Below are 24786 nucleotides of genomic sequence, written 5' to 3'. Positions count from 1 at the left end.
TCTCAGGAAGTAAATACCAGCTTCACCTGTAGATTTCAGAAAAGTAAATGTACTTATTGTAGTAAGCTTGGTCATACTACGGAGAAATGTTTCAGGAGACAGCGTGATGTGAACAAAAAGGAGTCTTTAAATATTCAGTCAATTGGTCTAGTGTCCACCCTTGAGAGTTCCCAAAATTCTTTAACTGAGTTAACTGAACCTGCTTTGAGGGGTAAATTAAATCCTCATGATGAAGCTCCTCTTTTCAGCAGTAACGTGGGTGACATTCTCAAGAGTTCATGTGCTAATTTCCTGTCTGATGGTTTTGTCAGTCCTCTGGACAGTAATGACAGGAAATCAGTTAAAATATATCGTGATACTGGTGCTTGCCAATCCCTTATGCTGACCAGTGTTCTAGGCTTTAATGTTAAATTCCTCTGATGAAACTGTAATCTTACAAGGTGTAGGGAATAATTACTTCTCTGTCTCTCTGTGCAGAGTGAATTTAGAGTCTGGTTTTGTTAATGGTTCCGTTACGGTTGGGTTGGTTGAGACACTCCCAATGTCAGGTGTAACTTTCTTACTTGGAAATGATATTGGTGGAAGTCAAGTGTGTCCAGCTCCTCAGTTGTCTGGTGAGCCAGTGGCTGGGACCCAGGATTGTGATGTCCCTGATGTGTTCTCTGCATGTGCTGTCACTAGGGCTAAGTCTAAAGTTACCGGTGACTTAGAGGATAATGATGATGATGATGTTATCCTAGCTGACACTTTTCTTGCTAATTTGGACCACTCACCAGATGAGGCAGTACCCCGTAGTGTTGATAATTTGTCTCGTCAAGAGTTGGTTGAGTTGCAGGTTGCAGACCCTGAGTTGAAAGGTCTAGCTAACTCTGCTTGCAGTGAGGCAGAGTCAGCTGGTGCTTCTACTTGTTATTATATAAAGTCAGGAGTACTTATGAGGAAGTGGAGACCCCCAACAGCATCACCCAACTGTGAATGGGAGGTTGTACATCAAGTTGTCATCCCTCGTGTTTGTAGGCAGGATATTATTATAGTGGCTCATGATTCCAGTTTGGCAGGACATCTTGGAGTGAGGAAGACTGTGGCACGAATTTTGAAACACTTCTACTGACCAGGTATCTTCAGAGATGTTTCCTGGTATTGTAAGTCTTGTCACACCTGTCAAGTTGTGGGGAAGTGCAATCAGACCGAAAAGGTTGCACCTCTAGTTCCCATTCCTCCTTTTGAGGCACCATTCACCCGTGTGTTGGTGGATATTGTAGGCCCTCTTCCTAAGACTTCTTCAGGATTTTCTTATGTGTTGACCCTGATTGATATGGCTACTCGTTATCCTGAAGCCATTCCACTTAGAAATATCTCAGCAAAGAACGTGGTTAAGTAAATGCTAGGGTTCTTCACAAAGTTTGGTCTAACCAAGGAGATACAGTAAGACCGGGGAAGTAATTTCATGTCAAATGTTTTCAAGCAGTCTCTGAAAGAGTTGGGCATCACCCAGATCACGTCTTCAGCTTACCATCCCCAGACCCAAGGAGCATTGGAGAGATATCATCAAACACTCAAATCGATGCTCAGGAAATACTGTTTGGAACATCAGAAAGACTGGGATAAAGGTCTTCCATTCGTTGTATTTGCCGCAAGAGAATCTCCAAATGAATCACTGGGCTTCTCACCCTTTGAACTACTGTTTGGCCATGAAGTAAGAGGACCCCTTAAGCTACTCAAGGAATGCTGGCTGTTGGAGGGAGATGACGTCAACCTGCTGGAGTATGTGATGAAGTTCAAAGAACGGCTGTCCACTGCTTTACAGCTGGCGAGAGAGAATTTATGAGCTGCTCAGGAGAAGATGAAGACTTGGTATGATAAGAAGTCCAGGTTACACCACTTTCAGCCAGGAGATCAGGTTTTGCTTCTGCTACCGGTGCATGGGCAACCTCTTCAAGCCAAGTTTAGTGGTCCTTATTTCGTGGAGAAGAAACTCAGTGATGTCAACTATGTCATCGCCACGCCAGATCGTAGAAAGAACAAGCAACTTTGTCACATCAACATGCTAAAGTTATATCACAGGCGGGACGAAAATAATCCAGTCTGCACTGTAGCTGTTCCACCCGAGTCTGCAAGTGAAGCTTTACCATGCAGCATGAGCCTGAGTGATAGTTTGGGGAAGAATGCTGATATCATGAATGATCTCCAGACTAAGCTTTCTCATCTAGCTCCCGAGGAAAGGCAGGAGTTTTCGGCATTACTGCAGGAGTACCCGCAAGTGTTCCGTGCCACTCCAGGAAGAACCACTGTGTTGATGCATGATGTCGATGTTGAAGATGCAAAGCCAATTAAATTGCCTCCTTACCGTGTGAACCCAGTGAAAGTTCCTCTCATCGAGAAGGAGCTTGGCTACCTGTTGGACCACAAGATGATTGAGCCCTGTCAGAGCGAGTGGAGTTCTCCTGTCACTCTAGTCCCTAAGCCAGGTGGGTAACAGCGGCTTTGCATCGACTACAGACGTGTTAATCAGATAACCAAAACAGACACTTACCCTCTCCCTCGCATGGAAGATTGCATAGACAAGATCGGAAAGGCTAGGTACATAAGTAAGTTTGATTTGTTAAAGGGATACTGGCAAGTACCTATGACTGAACGAGCTAGATAGATCTCATGTTTTGTAACACTAGGAAAGACTTTTGCATGTTCTGTAATGCCATATGGTATGAAGAATGCACCAGCCACATTTCAGAAGCTCATGAATGTTGTAACAGAGAGTTTGGCAGGGTGTGTTGTTTATATTGATGATGTATTAATCTTCAGTGACAACTGGAAAGATCACCTATGCCATGTCAGTAAATTTCTTGAGTGTTTGGTTCAGGCTAATCTTGTAGCTGATTTATCAAAGTGTGAGTTTGGTCAAGCTAAAGTTCAGTACCTTGGGTACGTAATTGGTGATGGACATGTTGCACCACCAGGAGCTAAGTTTCAGGTTATAAGTGATCTTCCCAGACCTAAAAGTAGGAAAGAGCTACAAAGATTTTTGGGAATGGTAGGTTATTACAGGAGGTTTGTTCTTAACTTTTCAGTTCTTGTATCACCACTTACAGACCTACTGAAAAAGGGAGTTCAATTTGTCTGGACCGATGACTGTGAATCCTCTTTCAGCAAACTTAAAGCTATCCTATTAAGTCAGCCAGTGCTCGCTACTCCAAATTTTGCTAAGGCTTTTAAGATGGCTGTTGATGCAAGTGATACAGGAGCTGGGGCTGTTTTGCTGGAAGAGGATGATCAGGGTATTGAACACCCTTTATCTTATTATAGTAAGAAGTTCACTCCACCTCAAAAGAACTACTCAACTATTGAGAAAGAGCTTTTGGCCTTGATTTTGGGTTTACAGCATTTTTCATTTTATTTGTGTTCTGGTTTTGACCCCATAGTCATTTATACCGATCATAACCCACTGAAATTCCTTAGTAAGTTTAAAGATGAAAATCAGAGATTGACAAGATGGAGTCTACTTCTTCAGGAGTATTCATTAGACATACAACATGTCAAGGGGAAAGAAAATGTTATTGCAGATTGCTTATCTAGACTTTAGACAGATTGTTTTAGAGTAATAAGAAATTTCCTTTGTAAATTTCTTTTTCTTTGTGGGGAAGTGTTACATACCCTATGATTTCATCATCTTTTGTATAATTCTAACGTACAGTATGCTGCATGTTTGATCACGATTCGCCTCGTAGCTTCCATAGTGCGTGTTCTACCTCACTCCCCCCCTCCTCCCTTATAGTAGAGTAAGTCGTTCTTTCTGTTGTTCAGAGCAGGAGTGTCAACTCTTTGTCCCCTCTGGCTTCATTTGCGCGTCCTTCTTACAAGTTGTATCAAGCTCTGCCGGCCCCTATATAATGAGCTCAGTCTCTGCATTAATTGCCACTTAGATCTACTCCTCATTTTGTTCACATCTCTGTCCTCCCCTGTACAGTTGTTATTATTGTGAGTGCTCAGGAAGTCTGCAACCATCCAGCAGCTGTGTAATTTGAGTATAAGTGTTATTACATTTTTTCTTGTACTGTATAGCATAAGGTGTTAATTCGTAGGCCTAGTGAGGTTTTTTTTTATTCATGTGTTTTAGGTGTCAGCCATTATTAATAATATTTTGTATCTGTAATAATATATCTTGCATTAACTGAGCATTATCCGGTTTTCTCATTTTATCAGGGCTGACTTAAATAAATTTACTCTTGCTAATTTCGTGTTAATAGCGGCTATTGCAGTTAACCATATATTTAACCTGTTTTTCCCATTACATTATCCTTATGAGTCCTGAATGTTTAGTTGTTAGATTGAGCATTAAACTTTAACTTGTAATTTTACCTAACTCTTTTGTTTTGAACCTGGAACTTTGCGGGACAGTTTTCTCTGTTTCGTAACAACAGATAAAAATAAGATCGAAGCTCTTAGAGGCAGACAGGAATAAGAAGGAGGAGAACCGAGTGGCAAGTTCCTAAAGGATACGACTGGTTGTGTAACGAGTCGAGCAACCTTACCAACAAAGATAGATGCTAAAACTTGCTGTTTTCATTGTGAAAAGAGTTGTGATCCTCAATGGAGGCATATACTTGTTTTAGTAAGTTCTTTTGATATGCAACATTCAGTTTACCAAAAAGAAAAGGAATTGGGTGATGAATCCATTTTGATGAAGACAGAAGGGCATGGTGTCTTCACAGGTGACATGATTGCTAAAGATTTTAGGTATCACAGACTCCGTATGACACGCTTTCTAAATCGGAAAAAAGGAAGAGGAATCTTCTTCAGCAGGTACTTCGTACTAGCCCATATGACTCTGCATTTTAACAAATTTGTATTGAGATTTCATATCGACCGCTAGTCCATCACTTTGCATTTCCTTTGACACAGCTTCTAGACAAATACTGTAATATTTTAGCTGACAAAGGTGATCCACATGCGCAAGTTTCGTATGCAACTGGACTTCATGAACAGTCACGTGTTGTAGTCCAAGCAACAGACACAGACACTGTTGTCCCGTCCATGTACCACTACTGTTATTTACAGTCTGTGACAGAAATGTGGGTCCAGAAGCTGGATAAGTATTTATCAGTGCATGAACTTGTCCAGTTGTTGTCACATAAATACCAAACAGTAAAACAGACACTTGCACGTGCACTGATATTCGCTTACGTGATTTCTGGAGGTGACAGCGTGAGCTACTTTTACTGTCGTGGAAAAAAGAAGGCAGCCAAGATAGCTTTACAGAAGGCTGGACAGTTCTCAGAGATATTATGGTATGGTGAAAATGGTGCTGAACTGGATCTAACAGACGGCATTGTTAAATAAGCAAGAGCTTTTATGGTCAGTATTTATGTTGCCGAGACGATTGAAGAGCTAAATGTGTTAAGGGAACATGTTTTTGCACTAAGCAGAACAGATCAGCGAAACTTACCTCCTGCTGAACATGCTTTTCATCAGCATTTACTTCGTGCGCTGTACCAACTTACTGTTTTTAAGCGAGCCCACATGAGCCATACTGTCTTTGCCACCTGCCACCCAGTATTGCTGAAGAGTTGTCAATGGCATACTGCAACCCATAACGGTATATATATATAGATATATATATATATATATATATATATATATATATATATATATATGTGTGTGTGTGTGTGTGTGTGTTTATATATAGGCTAATGGAGAGGAATTTTCTCGTACACTAATTCATAATAAGTAGCCTTAATGTATTAAACATTTCTCATTTTACTTCGTTTATCTGTTTGATGAAGATTGAAATATTCAGATTTCTCATGCTACAATTGGACAGTGATATTGAAATATTGCTAAAATACAAATGTGTTTCAGCGACATCCTTAGATAAGGATATAACACAACCAAGTCCCTCTTCTACTGTGTACAGTTCTGTGCTTGCAGTGGACAGATAGACGAGGAGTGTTTTTGAGATTACAGTGTCCACGTACATTGTGGGAGATTCATAATCCCTAATGACTATCCCACACCTAGGCTTGGTGCCATCAACAGACCTTTCACAGTATATGTGTTCACACTGGAGACGACTTACTGTAGTGTCTCAAAAATTTTCATGAAGAGGGATTTAAGTTCTCAAGGCAGCCAATGATCCTTGGGTTTGTTAAAGTGTTTCTATGTCCACAGTTACTACGAGAACTCCATGTGGCTCGACCTTGTGTTTGCAATAAAATAATGCAAGACGTATTTACATTAAAGTTGCTGAAAGTGTTGTACATATAACCGAGCGAGCATTGTTGTGAAAGTGCATCATGGAGTGTCTTAGTTGTTCACATCTGTAATTAATCACCCTGACTATTGTGCACGATGGAATTACTTGTATCCTAGTTACGATTCTTGGTAGTTCAAGTTCAGCCCACATTACCTCAATTATTGTTGTCTTGGGAGAATCTATGACAATCCTCATGTCCTCATTTGGTACAATTTCCAATTTCCGAACGAGTTTCCGACTATGCTGTACCAAGACAGGTGCTGCATAATCTGTCAAAGATCTAACATTACTAATATGCATCCTTCTGAGAACTGGGATGCCAACTCCTCTTCCCCGGTCAGCCAAGACTCGCAATAGTGCAAGACTAGGGACACATAGATTATAAACGTAATCAATGCATTCTGGGCCTTTCTGATAGCTAAGCTGTACCCCAAGGTATTTGTAGAAACTAACTCTCTCCAGTTTGACATAATTAATAATAGGAAACTTGCATCTCTTATCAAATCTCTGAAATTTGGTTTTTGATTAATTAATGACGAGTCCCATATCCACACACACATTCGCCAAATCTTGCAAGGGTTTACATGGAGTGGAAGAGGATTCGCACTGCAGCAAAATTTCATCAGCATGTATAATTACCTTCATATCTGGAGGGAAAGTGTGACGTGCGATTTTACTCATTAATATATTGAAGAGCATCGGATTGGGAACACCACCTTGTAGAGTGTCCAGTTCACTTTCTCTTTAGTCAGAAAACTGTCCCTGCAACGAAACTCTTGCTGACAGGTGATAGAGATAGGATCTCATCTACCAAAGTAATTTTCTTTTAACCCATTTGGCAACTAATTCCTCCAAAATTATTTCCCTGTTTGCCTTATCAAATGTTCGTTCAACTGTCTTTGGTATCATACAAAGGATACGACAAAGATGTTATTTGAGAAGATCGACAGGAAGAATTTTACACAAGAGAAAAGATTGCTGTCATGAATATCCTCTCTACTTTAAGGAATATAATTTACAGAATGTGACATTTCTTGAAGTAGGTTACATTATTTCATAGAGATGACAAGTGCTCGTGGGCCCTTCGGGCCCCTCGCACTTGCTTTTGCGGAGGGCTCTCGCGTTTATGTGCTGTTCTAGTTAACGTTGTCACTCGGAATTTTTGCAGCTAACCAACTGACTGTGTTATCTGCAGCTTCGGGAATGGAACCCAATATGTCCGAACGGAAGTCCGAAATACTTTAGTTGTGCCTGTGGGCAAAAAATTCTACGGAGATCGTATGCCGAGCACCAGAAGCGGAGTTTTTTTTGGTAAAAAAAGTGATCGTTGATTAAATACAGCAAAAGGGACCAAGTTTTTTTTACATCAGCGAATTTTTCGCTATTTTTGCGCCAATTTTGTTGCGATTTGAATGTGTAGTTTCGGTTGCCCAAAATACACACACACACACACACACACACACGGCTAGTGCTATAGTGTATTAGATAGCTGCTACTTGAGCCACCAGAAAAAAAGTGAGAGTTTAGAGATGGAGCTAGATGTGGTAAACTGACAGTCAGATAAGCCAGACGGAATGATAAAATCTAGAAAGTGTGGTGCAAGAAACCAAAGCAGACAGACAAGAGACAGAGGAGACATGAAGAGATGAAAGAGGCCTTTACAATCGTCCGGTACTGGCAGGTGCTACGCAGCAGATTTTATTCTACTGCTGTTGTTGATGGTCATGATGACGATGATGATTGATATTTTGGGGGGAGGCAAAGTCATTTGTCCTCCCAAGAATAACCAGTCCCATACCTCTAAATGGATGGTATGTGGAAATGAGAATTACGAAAATGTTCATGATTAATCTCAAATTCTGACATCATTCTATAATTTTCCCCATGTCCATTTTCTTTGTCGCGGTTTTCGAGATGACAGCACTGAATTTCCTGCAATTTTTCCCCTTAATTGGACCTTCCTCAAACCTCGAACTTTCTTCGGTGAGAGAGTGATGTCAGACGGAGGCAGATTCGAAAGCCCTAGATAGATTCACATATAAGTTCTGAAGAATACGGATGGAGGAAATTATGCAGAGAAAATATTGGTAAAAATTAATGACACAGAAATATAGATTAACACACATTACGTGATGACGGACTGCGCCTGTTATTGTCCAGTTAATCACAGTAAATGTATGGTGCTGAGTATGATAAGTGTGGTGAGCATCTGATCCAATCATCACTGGTCCTTCGTGGTCACCGATTTTTTTTTTTTTTTTTTTCGTCACATGTTCCCTTCATCAAATATTAGTCAGGGAGCCACTTGAGGCTATCGTACAAGAAAACGGGTTTTGTTGGACCAGACAGATAAACTTTTTGCAGTGCCTTAGCTGTTAAGGGTATCTAAGGTGTATCAAAAAGTATGATACTTTTCAAAATCGCATTGCTATATATATATATATATATATTTATATATATATTAAGCGTTTAATGCGAAAATCTCGATTTTCCCCCCAAATTACAAATTTGCTCAAAACAACTTTCAATGATCAGATTAAGCCCAAATTTGGTCCTCTACCGCCGATTGGGCTGTAGATACAACTTATAAAATTGCAAAGGGATATATGAAGGACAACACATTATGCCAGAAAATTACTTTTGTAAAGGGAAAAATATGGAAAGACTATGACATTTTAGAATTTTTCTCGCCTAATTGTACCTTAACAGATAGATTATTTTTTCATATGCTTCTGATTTGTGAGAAGATATTAAAATTATATATCTGAAAAGATTTTGCAGGAGCAAACTATAAAAAGTACTCTACTCATTTCAGAATAAACAACCACATCGGAATTGACGGCAGTCAAAATGGATCCTGTTTGGAAAGCAGAAACCAGCCCAAAAGCACGTATTGACTTCACATTTAAGGAATGTTTGATATGTCAGAGAACATCTTCAAAACCTCTCAGAAAATTAACAGCAAGAGGATTTCCGGTTTTAGGTCTACTTTGCTTTTCAGGCGTGCTGATGTTTACCACAGATTATCCCAATGTATTGATGATCAAGATAGCTTCCTCAAGAACGATCTTGAATGTCAGAATTTGAGGTTAATGGTAAACTTTTTCGTAATACTCATTTCCACATACCATCCCTTTCAAGGTATGGGACTGATTATTTCTTGGAGAACAAATGACTTTGCCTCCTCCCGAAACATAAATCATCATCGTCATCATGACCAACATCAAGAGCAGTGGAATAAAATCTGCTGCATAGCATCTGCCCAAAGCAGGACGATTGTAAAGGCCTCTTTCATCTCCTCATGTCTCCTCTGTCTCTTGTCTGTCTGTTTTGGTTTCTTCCACCACACTTTCTAGATTTTATCATTCCGTCTGGCTTATCTGCCTGTCAGATTACCACTTCTAGCTCCATTTCTAAACTCTCCCTTTTATTCTGGTGGCTAAAGCAGCAGCTATTAACTCTATAAAATAATGTAACCTACTTCAAGAAATGCCACATTCTGTAAATTATATGCTTTAAATTAGAGGGGATGTTCATGACTGTAATCTTTTCTCTTGTGAAAAATTCTTACTGTCGGTCATCTCAAATAACATCTTTGTCGTATCCTTTGTATGATACCAAAGACAGCTGAACGAGCATTTGATAAGGCATGCAGGGAAATAATTTTGGAGGAATTAGTTGCCAAACGGGTTAAAAGAAAATTACTTTGGTAGATGAGATCCTATCTCTATCACCTGTCAGCAAGAGTTTCGTTGCAGGGACAGTTTTCTGACGAAAGAGAAAGTGAACTGGACACTCTACAAGGTGGTGTTCCCAATCCGATGCTCTTCAATATATTAATGAGTAAAATCGCACGTCACACTTTCCCTCCAGCTATGGAGGTAATTATATATGTTGATGAAATCTTGCTGCAGTGCGAATCCTCTTCCATTCTATGTAAAGCCCTACAAGAGTTGGAGAATGTGTGTGTGGTTATGGGACTCGTTATCAATTAATCAAAAACCAAATTTCAGAGATTGGATAAGAGATGCAAGCTTCCTAATATAAATTATGTCAAACTAGAGAGACTAAGTTTCTACAAATATCCTAGGGTCCAGCTTAGCTATCAGAAAAGCCCAGAATGCATTGATTACGATTGTAATCTATGTGTCCCCAGACTTGCACCATTGCGAATCATGGGTGACCGGGGAAGAGGAGTTCGCATCCCAGTTCTCAGAAGGATGTGTACATTAGTAATGTTAGATCTTTGACAGATTATGCAGCCCCTGTCTTGTCACAGTATAGTCGGAAACCCCTTCGGAAATTGGAAATTGTACCAAATGAGGACATGAGGATTGTCCTAGGTTGTCCAAGACAACAAAAATCGAGGTAATGCGGATTGAACTGGAACTACCAAATATCGAGTCTAGGATACAAGTAATTCCGTCGTGCACAATTGTCAGGGTGCTTAATTACGGATGTGGACAACTAAGACACTCCTTGATGCACTTTCACAACAATGATTGCTCTCCTTCGAACACGTATCTCCGTTATATGTACAATTTTTTCACCAACTTTAGTGCAATTACTCTTGCATTACTTTAATGCAAACACAAGGTCAGGGCACATGGAGTTCTCGTAGTGAGTGTGTATATAGAGAAACTCAATAAACCCAAGGATCATTGGCTGCCTTGAGAACTCAAATCCCTCTTCATGATAATGTTGGAGACACTAAGTCGTCTCCAGTCAGTACACATATACTGTGAAGTGTCCTCTCTAGAGGACGAAGCCGCAGAGGACGAACTGGCAGCTGTAGAGGAGACCGATCCTGGGTAACAGAAGCAGGAGCAGGAAGAAGGAGGCCCCAGACTGCTGGATTTTTTAGGCCCACCACCACACCATCCCACGGTGGCGGAGGCCATTTCCCCCAAGTACCGTCCCCCAGTGTACCACAAGATGAAACTGAATGGGTAAAAGCCAGACTCCTAGTCGATACGGGAAGAGCCAGATCCTGCCTTTCAGCCACTACTTCTCTCGCCACAGATCGACCTTTGGCCCGCTCTGCCCCACGGTCACGCACCTTGTGGACGAGGGGGATGGCCCCCTGCCCATCCGGAGGGAGACACGGGCGCCCAGCACCAGTTTATAATTTCTTTACTCTTCCTGCCGGAACTACAATGGTTACTTGGGACTGGACTTGCTACAGAAGCTAGGGGCCACCATAGATTGCCACTACCGGCAGGTTCAGTGCCCCACCCAACCCTACCCTGTACGCCTTGGCCCCGGCCGGAAGACTCACCCCCTCCCTCCCTCCCTCGCCCCCCTCCTCCCTCCCCTCTCGTGCCCCCTACCACTACCCCTCCTACCTCTTTTCTCGCCTCTGTTTCTGCCGCTGTTACCATTCCCCCGCATCATGGAGCCTGGGTGCCCCTCAACTGGCCATCCAGCCCCTCTGTCTCATTCTCCCCCCTTCTGCCGCCGGGAGCCCTCTCGGCCTGCCTTTTGTCTCCAACTTTCCTCCCCCCGCATCACACGGCAGTCCGCATCGTAAACCTTGCCCCTTCCCCCCTCACCCTCCCGAAAGGGCTCATAATCAGAGAAATGGAAGAAGCCAAGCCCTGTGCTCCGTCCCCCTCTCATTCCCCCATCCCCCTACCACCCATTCCTGACCATCTCTCCGTCCATCAGTCAGACACCCTACTCCACCTTCTCCTGGATTTCCAGGATTTGTTCGTGGCAGGACCAGTAGACATAGGTCATACCACATACCTGTTGCATGAGATTCATGCGACAGGCCCACCAATTCGACAACCCTCCCGACGGAAGAACCCTAGACAGTGGGAAGAAGAGGACTGCCAAGTACAAGAAATGATTGAAGCAGGCATCATTTCCCCCTCCACCAGCCCCTGGTCCTCCCCTGTCGTCCTAGTGAAAAAGAAGGACGGCGCAAAGTGTTTCTGCATCAACTACTGCTGCCTTAATGACGTAACCATCAAAGACGCCACCCCACTCCCTCGAATCGACGATTCCTTGGATTCCCTGTACAGAGCGTCCTGGTTCTCCACCCTGGACCTCCAGTCTGGATATTGGCAAGTCCCAGTGTGACAGGAAGACCGAGGCAAAACGGCCTTCTCGACAAGTAACGGCAAGCATTACGAGTTTAATGTCTTGCCGTTCAGTCTCTGCAATGCCCCTGCCACCTTCTCCAGGCTGATGGAATCTGTCCTCAGCGGCCTCACATGGGAAATATGCCTGGCGTACTTAGATGACGTCATCGTCTTCAGCCGAACCTGGGCCGACCACCTGCAGCACCTCCGCCAAGTTTTTACCATAATTCGTCAGGCAGGCCTCAAACTCCGACCATCTAAGTGAGTCCTGGGCGCTCGGACCATCTCGTTCCTGGGACATGTTATCTCCCAGGCAGGACTCTCCCCTGACCCCGACAAGCTCCGCACCATTGCGGACATACCCCTACCACAGGACGTCCATGGCATCCGAGCCTTCCTAGGCCTGACATCCTACTACCGCCATTTCGTAAAGGGGTTTGCCCACATTGCCAAACTTCTCCATGACCTAACCCGAAAAAGGGAACCGTTCCTATGGACGGACGAGAGACGAGCTCCTTTCCAGCAATTAAAAGACAAACTCGTCTCTGCCCCCATCATGGCTTTTCCTGATTATGCCCTCCCCTTCCACCTCTACACCAGTGTCTCCCTCTCCGCAATAGGCACTATGTTGGTGCAAGTCCAGGAGGGCTGCAAGCACATCATCGCCTGCACCAGCCGTACCCTGAGTCAGGCAGAAAAAAATTATGCCGCCACTAAACGAGAATGTCTAGGCATAGTATGGGCTCTCCAACACTTCAGGGCATATCTCTCTGGGACCCAGGTCACCAACATCACGGACCACCAGTCCCTCCAACGGTTAAGATAATCAGACTCCCACAACGCCCAACTCATCAGATGGCGTGAGACCCTAGAAGAATTTAATTATGAAATCTACAGACAAGGCAAGCTCCATACCAATGCGGACGCCCTCTCCTTGCTCCCCATCCACGCCGTTCAGCCAGAAACAGACCTCCTGCAGCAATGGCACTACAAGGAGCGACCCCCATGGATTCCTCGCCAATTGTTCAAGAAATTATACCGGCAGGGCAACCACCTCCTAACCCCCCCGGTCATATCCTCCTGGCCCCTGATACCGCTCTCAATGCCTTACGCCACCTTCACGCCCATAACGGCATCCATCTGGGTACCAAAAAATTGCTTCAAGTGTTCAACGACACTTACTGGGCACCAAACCCCTGCACCCTCGCCGAGGAAATTATTCAAAGTTGCCGCGCCTGTGCTCTCGGGAAGGACACCACACGGACAGCAGGACCATTGGGCCACATCACCACCTACGAACCCTGGCAGCTCCTAGCGATCGGCGTGGTAGGGCCTCTACCCCCAAAATCGGGTTACAAGTATGTGATCACGTTCGTGGACACTTATTCAAAGTTCATCGTGGCCTGCCCAGCCAAAGAAGATCAGGCTGTCGCAGTAGCAGATGCCCTCCTTCGATACGTCTTCCCCTACTTTGGCATTCCCCAGGCCATCCACTTGGACAACGCACCTGAGTTCACTGGAAAAGTCTGGGAGGAACTCGCCAAAATTTTCGGGTATAACATCTCCCACTCCTCCCCCTACTGGCCACAGGGAATTGCAGTGTGTGAGCACAGCCATCGTACCCTCATGAATTAACTCCGCACATGCATAGAAGCCACTAAAGACGGCGAATGGCCTGCCCACATAAAGATTGTCCAATGGGGCATCAACTCCTGCCCCAGAGAAGACGGAGTTTCACCAGATGAGCGGAGTTTCGGTGAGACACCCCTCCTATTGCCCTTTCGACAACACTTGCAACCACCCACCTGCGGGATGCTACACCACCTTAAAAGCTGTTTGATACACCTTCAAAATAACTTGGACCTCAGCCCCGACACAGCATCCAACCCCTACCGACCCAGCGACACCATCATGATCGCTCAACTCCCCACCCCTCACAAGCTCACACCCCACTTCACGGGGCCCCACACTATCACCTGCGTCCCCAACCCCTATCAAGTTACTGTCGATTACCACGGTGCCCCTCGCACTCTCCGAAACCGCCACATACGTCTTCTGCACTCCTGCCCCCGCTGCCCCAATCCCACACCCCGTCCCTCCTCCTGCCCAGGCGCCGCCCCCCCCCTCCCACCTACAAGTGCTACATCTCCTCCTCCCCCTCCCCCTCCCCCTCCATCCCTCCTACCACCTCCGCCTCCCCGATCGCCACCCCACCCTGCACCTCACCTGACAGCTCACCTGCACCACCAACCTCCCACCGCTCTCCCTCACCACCTCCTCCCACCAACCCCTCCCCTACACCAAGCTCAATGTGTCCTGCCCATGCCAACACACCACCACCACCACCAACCCTGTCCACGTCCACCTCCTCCCACCCACCACACCTACACACACTCACTCCCACCTCGTCACACCCCGCCTCACCAACCCCAAGCCCAATGGCACACACCTCCCACCCCCGCCCACCCACTTCCCCACCCACATCAACCCTCAAAACTATAACCACCAGCTCTGGCTGCCTCTCACGCCCACCCGCCCAATACACCCACTCTCCCACCCCACCTGCTTCCCCTCAACTTCACACTGTCATGCTACACCAAGCCCAAATCCCAGCCACCTGTACTCCCCAGAGACCCTATGCCGCATTACCCCAGCACAAAACTGACTCCTACCCTCGGTGTCCAGCATTCAGCACCACACCACACCACTAGCAACAACCACGACAATGAGAATCCGACAGGCTGTATGGGCACCTACCCTCGGTTGAAACCGCAGGGTCCAAGGTCCACACCACCTCCTCCACCTCCTCCGCTCCTCCACCGCCACCTTCACCCTCTTCCTCACCTGTGATGCACAGCAAGATGAAAACACCACCACCACTACCTGGCAAGCCCTCCTCAAAAATCTCCAACCCGTTTACTCCACCAATGATACTCACGTCTATCACCTCCAGTCAGGGGGATGTGACTTTTTCCAAGTGGACGGTGGTGAAATACAGCATAGTGCCCCTTGGAACGCCCAACCACCTCCAGCAGGGATTCAGCATAGTGCCCCTGTAAACTTTCAGACACCCCCACAAGGACCACATGGAGGAGCAGCAGCAGTGCACCGAGACTTGGCGCGACAACGGCACAAGTCAGCCTGGGCCGTACACCCCTATGACTCAGAGCCCTCCCGCTGTCGCCATATCAGGAATCCTGCACTACCTTCTGGGAGAGTTTCCACCAACCCATCTCGGGGTGGAGCTGTCTGTCCAGCTCCTACCAGTGCCCCTAAGGAGTTGGCCTGTAGCCACTCCCGCCTTCTTCAGGAGTCAGCCAGTAGCCTCTCTGAAGGTGTCTTCCCTCTTGGGACGGCTGGTAGCCGCCCGCCCCTCACTAAGGAATCGGCCAGTAGCCGACCTGATGGTAACAAGGAGATGGCCTGTAGTCGCTCCCGCCTTTGTCAGAAGATGTCCTTCCGGAGACGGCCTGTATTTGCTCCACACCCCCTCCTACAGGAGTCGGCCTGTAGCCGTTCCCCCCTTCGTCAGACGGCCAGTAGCCATTCCGAAGGCGTTGCCCCTGAGTCGGCCTGTAGCTGCTCCTCGTTCCTGCTGAAGGAGTCGGCCTGCAGCTGCTCCCACCTTCGTCAGATGGCCGGTAGCTGCTTCGAAGGTGTTGTCCTCAAGTCGGCCTGTAGCCGCTCCACACCCGTCCTGCAGGAGTCAGCCTGTAGCCACTCCCGCCTTCGTCAGACGGCCGGTAGCCGCTCCTAAGGTGTCCCGGGGTTCGCTGGTAGGCATTCACCCTCTCAGGCCACGGCCAGTAGCCGGGCCCCACGGCCGGAAGCAGCAGAGAGCAGCCCCGCCGCCACAGCATGAGACGAGTTTCCTGACCTCTAGCACAGAGGATGTAGAGGAGTACTGGACAAGCCCCCCGGTCTCTGCTCCCTACGACTGGCCCTGGAGAAGACCCAACTGATGGACCCTGATGCAGAGTCTACCTCTGGCAGGGATCTGAACGAGAGGTTCAGGCAACTGTTCGGCCCCAGTCCTGAGGGCCACACTCCTGTCCTCAGCCCTGAAAGTACGGGCCCCTTTGCCACCTGTAGCCCTGGACGAGAGAAGACACCCCTGCGAGTAATCCCGTGTCCTCTTGACACGGCCTCCCCTGGCGGTGCCCCTGCCCTGGCAGAGCTGTAGCTGGCGTGTCTCCCCGCCGCACCCGCCGCCCAGTGACCCACGAGACAGTGACTGCGCCCCTAGTGTAATATAACGGTAGCGAGGCGATAAAGTGCATTCGTAGTACCAGACCAAGTGTTTAAGTGAAACTGGAATAATAATGGTCTAATATACGACAGGGCAGAACCGTGAATAACCCATGCAGAATCAAAGTTATAGTGAATAAGACCCATGTGCAATACCCTTCATATTACAGTAAGAGAAACGCCCAAGCAGTGAAGTTTGTATTAATAATTAACCAAAAGTCTCTTGCCCTCAGAAAATAGTAAAGTGAACACACTATCAACAAACTCCGCCTCATACTACCATAATCACAATTAGACCTCAGTGCCTTACACCCTCCCCTAGTGAGCCTCATCCCTAACTCCACGCGCACAGAGACCTTGGATTGTACTAATTCTGCATACTCCGCCTCGAGTATTATTTCAAGTGCATTCTCCCATAGTATCCTGTGAGATACTAATTATCTAGATATAAGTGTTTGTGATTGATTAAATATTGTGTTGTAATATCTGCTGTTCTCCCTTGTCTGACTGAGTAATACACGTGTAAAGGTTATTGCCTGGAGTTTTTGTGTCCTGCCTCTCTCTTATTTGTTCTAAGCAGCGGTCTCGAAAGAGGACCCCGCTACACGTTAGATGTTTTAGGAACGGGAAGTCGAGCCATAAACACCTAGCATTACAGAAAGCCCTAGATAGATTCACATATAAATTCTAATTAATACGGATGGAGGAAATAATGCAGGGAAAATCTTGGCAAAAATTAATGACATAGAAATATAGATTAACACACATTACGTGATGACGGACTGCGCCTGTTATTGTCCAGTTAATCACAGTAAATGTATGGTGCTGAGTATGATAAGTGTGGTGAGCATCTGATCCAATCATCACTGGTCCTTCGTGGTCACCGATTTTTTTTTTTTTTTTCGTCACATGTTCCGTTCATCAAATATTAGTCAGGGAGCCACTTGAGGCTATCGTACAAGAAAACGGGTTTTGTTGGACCAGACAGATAAACTTTTTGCAGTGCCTTAGCTGTTAAGAGTATCTAAGGTGTATCAAAAAGTATAATACTTTTAGACATTGCACTGCGAAACTATATGTATATATTTTTTAAGCGTTTAATGCGAAAATCTCGATTTTCCCCCCAAATTACAAATTTACTAAAAACTTAACTTTGAATGATCAGATAAAGCCTAAATTTGGTCCATTACCGCCAATTGGGTTTTAGATACGAAATATACAATTGCAAAAGGATATATGAATTACAACACGTTATGTCAAAAAATTACTTTTGAAAAGGTACAGTAGAAATATGGAAAGACTATGGCATTTCAGAACTTTTCTTGCCTAATTGTACCTTAACACATACACAATTTTTTTCATATGCTTCAAACTTGTGAGTAGATAATAAAAATATATATCTGAAGAGATTTTGTAGGAGCAAACTATAAAAAGTACTCTACTCATTTCAGAATAAACAACCACATCGGAAGTGACGGCAGTCAAAATGGATCCTGTCTGGAAAGCACAAACGAGCCCAGAAGCACGTACTGACTTCACATTTAAGGAATGTTTGATATGTCAGAGAACATCTTCAAAACCTCTCAGTAAACTAACAGCACGAGGATTTCCGGTTTTCGGACTCCTTTGCTCTCCAGGCGTGTTGATGTTTACCACAGATTATCCCAATGTATTGATGATGACGAGGGCTTCCTCAAGAAGGATCCTAAATGTCACAAAGAATGTAAAAGTGTATATACAGATAAAAATAAGATCGAAGCTCTTAGAGGCAGACAGGAATAAGAAGCAGGAGAACCGAGTGGCAAGTTCCCAACGGATACGACTGGTTGTGTATCGAGTCGAGCAACCTTACCAACAAAGATAGATGCCAAAACTTGCTGTTTTCATTGTGAAAAGAGTTGCGATCCTCAATGGAGGCATATACTTGTTTTAGTAAGTTCTTTTGATATGCAACATTCAATTCACCAAAAAGCAAGGGAATTGGGTGAAGAATCCATTTAGATGAAGATAAAAGGGCATGGTGTCTTCACAGTTGACATGATTGCTAAAGATTTTAGGTATCACAGACTCCGTATGACACGCTTTCTAAATCGGAAAAAATGAAGAGGAATCTTCTTCAGCAGGTACTAGCCCATATGACTCTGCATTTTAACAAATTTGTATTGAGATTTCAGATCCACTGCTAGTCCATCACTTTGCATTTCCTTTGACACAGCTTCTAGACAAATACCGTAATATTTTAGCTGACAAAGGTGTTCCACATGCGCAAGTTTCGTATGCAACTGGATTTCATGAACAGTCACGTGTTGTAGTCCAAGCAACAGACACAGACATTGTTGTCCTTTCCATGTACACTCGCCAGCACTTCCGCGTGTTACAGGGGCTCGCACGTTTTAGGAGATGTGGCACCACTGTGCATCTTTACCTCGAAACAGTCCACGTGTGTGAGATGGAGTAACCTCGATATAGTGGCGCATGAAGTGATCTTTGTAGCTTAATGCTTCGAATCAGAAATTATTAGTTCAGCCCGATTTTTGTTTAATCTCAATGCTCTATGATATAAAGTATACTAAATCTTTGCCATTATATAACGCATTTGAACTCCGCAGTTTTGTGATGACGTGTCGTTCATATCATATCACTTCACATGGATCCCTGTATCTGGGGTCAGAGAAAGGGGGGAGCTGTAAGCCTCGCACAACACGCTCAGATGAGACCACATCTGCTTCAGTACTCGCAGTAGGAAACGCAGGAACAGAGAACAACGTTCATAATATCGGTAATGCATTGGATAGAAATGAGAAACCTATGTCATATTTAATGTTTAATTATCGTATGTAGAGTGAATATTGTTGTGGTCAATACAATATCTACCTAGATCTATCTATCTATCTATTAATATCCTACTACACCTGATTTGTGTAAGTTATACCCGGAAAGCGATACCCATGAAATTAATAACTGAATGGACACTGATGAGACAGACCTGTGGATGGCAACCATGCTGATCGTGGTTTTAATTATGACTATATTGATTTACCCATGGTTTGCCGTATAACAACATTGTAATATTTGGGTAAGTAATAATATTAACATCACTTCCATACGGGATATATTTTAACTTTCTAATGAAAGGTAACGCCCTACACAAACCTTTTCTCGATTAAATTACCTTGAACCATTTGTATCAAAGGCAAATACAGTTATGACGCATGAAGACTAAATTCTTCATATATTGTAACTAACTACATTAGATTTCTCATTTAGGAGGCATAAGACAATCCATTGCCAGATTATTAAATAGAAGAATACAGCACCTACAGTTTCCCCGATATACTATGAGTGATGTGAATACACTCAGTAATGTGTCAACCCTCCCTCCTTTTCAATCACCTCCCTTAATCGGTCAGGCATGCTGGTAACGAGGCTGCGAATGAGCTCTGGCTTGCCACGGAAAACCTCCCACTGCTCCCTCGTGTGTTGCATCAGCTGCTCCGGAGTTCGCCTTCTGCCAGGCTCCCAACAGCTAACGATGTTGGTCCAAAGATGTTCAATGGGATTGCAATCGCATCCCTTGCTAGGCAACTCCAGAAGCTCCAAATATTCCTGCTGGTTGAACCATTCTCTCACTACCCTGGCTGTATGAATCGGGCAACGATCTTGCACAAAAACTATTGGGCCGGGTGGAAATGGAACATTCCTACTTTAGGGGGAAGGAAGGAAGTTTTGCAGAATATCGGTGTACTTCGCCGTAAACCTTCCTTCAGTTCTTATTATGTCACCAACTCAGTGGATTGACATGTAGCCCCACACATTGCAGCTGACTTGTCCGCTCCGTGCCTCTTCGGAAATATTGTGACGGTCATATCTGAATACGCATAATAATATACGACGTATTATTATTAATAATTATTAATTATTATTATTATTATTATTATTATTGTTATTATTATTATTATTATTAATATTATTATTATTATTATTATTATAATTATTATCCTCACTATTATTACTATTAATATATACAGACAAAGGGAATGTTCGAGAACTAAGACCCCAAACATAGGGACAAAAAGGATGCAAGTCCTCTGAAACATCAAGAATAACTTACAAATTATAGTAGACTATGTTTCACTAGGTGACATAATACCTTTGCGTAACAGATATACATCATAAAGTGCAATCAGTGTTTAACAACAGAGAAGCATGCAAACATACTGATAATGACCTAAAATAAGGATGGGATTCAAACGTACAAATCAGAACAGAAACGTAACAATGAATTCCTACGTAAATATACACCAGCTAGATTTGGGTGATTTGCCTATTTTGCTTACCCCAAAGGGCACTACAGCATCGATAATATTAATACTATTTCCCGATGTCGTCATGCCACCGTGTATCAGCGCCAGGTCGGACCCTCTCTCTCTCTCTCTCTCTCTCTCTCTCTCTCTCTCATCTCAAATGAGTGGCAAATCAAAAAGGTGAGAGTACTACAACATTTCAGCCATATATTTCATAAAAGTAACATCTACCATTGCCCAAATAGCACTGGAAGCTGGTCAGTCCGCAAGGATATCTAGTGCTGGTAAAACATACCTTGTGTTTCGTCTCCACACATGGCGACGTCCATGAATATGGGAACAAAAAGTTTTCTCATCGGAGAAAACAACCCTCGACCAATAATCAAGGTCTTTGTCTACATTTGCTTCAGCAAACGCTAGTCGACCAGCGCGATGTTGGCCAGTGAAGGTTACACTTCCGGGCAGGAACTCTGTGATGAAGCCCTGCCTCATGCAGACACCTCCGCACGGTATCTACAGACACCTGTAGGTGCAACTGCTCCCGAGTGGCTACTGCAGTTGTCAGTGGGGCTTCTTCGGCTGCCTGTCTAATACTCTCGTCTTGTTCAGCAGTTGTTACTCGGGAATGGGGCCTCCTCTCTGTGATCATAAAAACGATATGCTTCGTATGCAGCTTCCACCAGAAAGACATTTTTCCCACAAAAAACAAAAAGACTACTATTAGGAATACCACTTCTTAGCAACGGCATACTTATTTACTGCAAGTCTGAATCATAGACCAGTCTGCTTGAATGAAACAGACAGGACCTAAATCCTACAATGTGAATGGGATCAGTACTGAATAGAAAATGCAGTTATGTGAAGTTCCAGTACGTTAGAGGTCATCACAATGGATAGCTTATCATAATAAATTTCATACTTTCCCACAGAGGATGGATAGGTTAGTTGGACTTCATGCAGGCACCGATCCATTGATTCATGGATTTCTTAAATCAATATGAAACAAGGCGAGATAAAATGCCTTATATGAACACATTATTTTAATCGTATTATATAATGTTAATACGTAGCTGTTAATGGTATTCAGTTAATAAATTAAAATAAGCATTTATAGACATTCATAAGCGAAATTACCCGCGTTCCTCAGGTCTCCAGATTCATTCCACCTTCTGATCCATTTCGCTACTGTAGTAGGGGAAAGTCCAAGGAGGCTGGCGATATCCCGAACTCTGTGGCCGGCATCCCGTAGGCCGATGATACTCCCGCGTTGAATAACGAGGTTCTGCTGTCTGTTCATGATGCAATGCTGGCTAGAATGGATATACTAGCTTCACGGGGAATGTGAAGAAAACTCGTCCTTTCAGTCATGATTGGCAACTGCAATAGCCTGCAGGTCAAACGAGACCAATTTCGAACCTCCTCCAATGCGTTACCGATATTATCATGGTTGTTCTCTGTTCCTGCGTTTCCTACTGCGAGTACTGAAGCAGATGTGGTCTCATCTGAGCGTGTTGTGCGAGGCTGACAGCTCCCCCCTTTCTCTGACCCCAGATACAGGGATCCATGTGAAGTGATATGATATGAACGACACGTCATCACAAAACTGCGGAGTTCAAATGCGTTATATAATGGCAAAGATTTAGTATACTTTATATCATAGAGCATTGAGATTAAACAAAAATCGGGCTGAACTAATAATTTCTGATTCGAAGCATTAACCTACAAAGATCACTTCATGCGCCACTATATCGAGGTTACTCCATCTCACATACGTGGACTGTTTCGAGGTAAAGATGCACAGTGGTGCCACATCTCCTAAAACGTGCGAGCCCCTGTAACACCCGGAAGTGCTGGCGAGTGTACCACTACTGTTATTTACAATCCGTGACAGAAATTTGGGTCCAGAAGCTGGATAAATATTTATCAGTGCATGATCTTGTCTAGTTGTTGTCACATAAATCATCATCATCATCATCATCACCCGGACCTCCTTTCCCACCCTAGGGCAGGGTGAGGAGTAGCAATGTCCAGACAGCCCAAAATTGCCCAATCCAATGGGCCACGTTTCCATTCACTCATCATTCAAGCCCCTGGAATCCTGGCTCTATCTGTTACGCCGAAACATTCACCACGTTCTGTAGCTTCACAAAATCGTATCTGACAGAGTCAATCCAGAGCTGCCACGTTAAAAAGGGGTGCCAAAAATCTCTGGTCATTCACTTCTCCTCACAAAATTCATCCAGCCAGCTCGATCTCCTGTCAGTTCCCTAGCCTCACCGACTTCCAAACCTCTCTTCCTCACACATTCATCCACCATAACTTTCCACCTTCTCCTTGGCCTACCTCGCCTCCTCCCTCCTTGAAATTCGCTCAGATATACCTTTTTCACCACTCTATTGTTATCCATTCTCTCCACATGACCATACTATCTCAGTACACTCTCATCAATTCTGGTGTCCACCGACTTCCTCACTCCGCATCTTTCACGAATCACATTATTTCGTATCCTATCCACCCTCTGTACTCCACGATGGCACACCTAATGTCTGACTTGGCTCGTATCTCTGACTGGGGTAAAAATTATATGGTTGTCTTTAATGCATCTAAGACTCAGTTCTTACACCTATCAACCCGACAAAATCTTCCACAGGTATACCCACTAATGTTTAATAATATTCAGCTTAATCCTGCATCATCCTTGAACATGCTTGGGGTTTCATTTACTCGGGACTTATCTTGGAAAGATCATATTACATCTCTTGTAAAATCTGCTTCCAAGAGATTGGGTGTGCTAAGCCGACTCTGCTCTTTCTTTACCCCTGCACAATTGTTGACTCTATACAGGGGTTTTATCCGCCCCTGTGTGGAGTACAACTCTCATGTGTGGGGAGGCTCCCCACATACAGCTCTTTTCAATAGGGTGGAGTGAAAGGCTTTTCGTCTCATTAACTCTCCTCCTCTTACTGACTCCCTTCAACCTCTGTCTCTTCGCCGCACTGTTGCATCTTTATCTCTTTTTTATCGCTATTTTAATGGTCACTGCTCCTCTGAACTGTCTACTTGCATTCCTCCACCTCTACGACGGGCGCGTAGCACCCGTCTGGCAGCAAACTCTCATCCCTTTTGTGTCCAACTCTCTAATGCAAGAGTTAACCGTTACTCCCAGTCTTTCATTTATGCAACAGGTCAGCTCTGGAACTGTCTCCCTCTGTCTGTATTTCCTGCTGCCTATGATCTCCAGTCTTTCAAACACAGTGTGTCCAGGCATCTCAAAATGATCGGATCTTGAATTTGGCTCTGTATTGTATTTTGTTTTTCTCTTGGAGGGAACTGTTACTGCGGGCTCATGGCCTTTGGTTCCTTCTTCTTCGCATAAAAAAAAACCACACACACACACACACATTCCTCAGCAGTCCCATCTCCACTGCTCTTACTCTTGACTTTTCATTTTCATGCCACACCATAGTCTCACATCCATATGTTAAAGCTGGCACTAACTCTCCTTCATGTAAGCCTCGTGCAGCTGCAATACTCAAGCCTCTGTTTCTTATCAAGGCCTTCATTACACCAGCTACTTTTCTTCTTTGTGTCACTCTATTCTCAACTTCTTTTCACATTGTCCTCCCCTTTCTATAACTGTACCCAGGTACTTGAACTCTCTCACCAATTCCAGTCTCACTTCATTCACTGTCACATTGTACTGGGAGTCACCTTCTCTCTCAGTAACCATCACTTTACTCTTTTCTACATTTACTCTCAAGGAACGACGCTTACAGACATTCGCAAAACTCTGCACTAGCCTACCAAGTTCTTGTCCGGTACTTGCAAGAACTACTGCATCATCAGCATACAACAAATTTGAGATATTCCATCCATCACCATTCAGTACCAAAGCCAT

At 44.4% G+C, this 24786-nt stretch overlaps 1 protein-coding gene across 1 annotated transcript in view; it reads left to right on the top strand.

Annotated features, from left to right (window-relative positions):
• The window catches only part of LOC145407076 (uncharacterized), a 33998-nt gene extending 20836 nt beyond the window's left edge, over positions 1–13162 (top strand). Inside the window, exons 3-5 of the mRNA XM_080278100.1 lie at positions 10407–10482; positions 11954–12214; positions 12650–13162. Of these exons, the coding sequence (XP_080134226.1) occupies positions 10407–10482; positions 11954–12214; positions 12650–13162 (850 nt within the window). The remainder of the gene's footprint in view (positions 1–10406; positions 10483–11953; positions 12215–12649) is intronic.
• Positions 13163–24786: the final 11624 nt, after the last annotated feature.

This window comes from Coenobita brevimanus, chromosome 72 (genome assembly GCF_032717465.1).
Source record: "Coenobita brevimanus isolate Jiangsu-jjx chromosome 72, ASM3271746v2, whole genome shotgun sequence".
In the NCBI taxonomy this organism is placed as follows: domain Eukaryota; kingdom Metazoa; phylum Arthropoda; class Malacostraca; order Decapoda; family Coenobitidae; genus Coenobita; species Coenobita brevimanus.
Note: the sequence above shows the minus strand (reverse complement) of the source record. Positions and strands in the feature narration are given on the sequence as shown.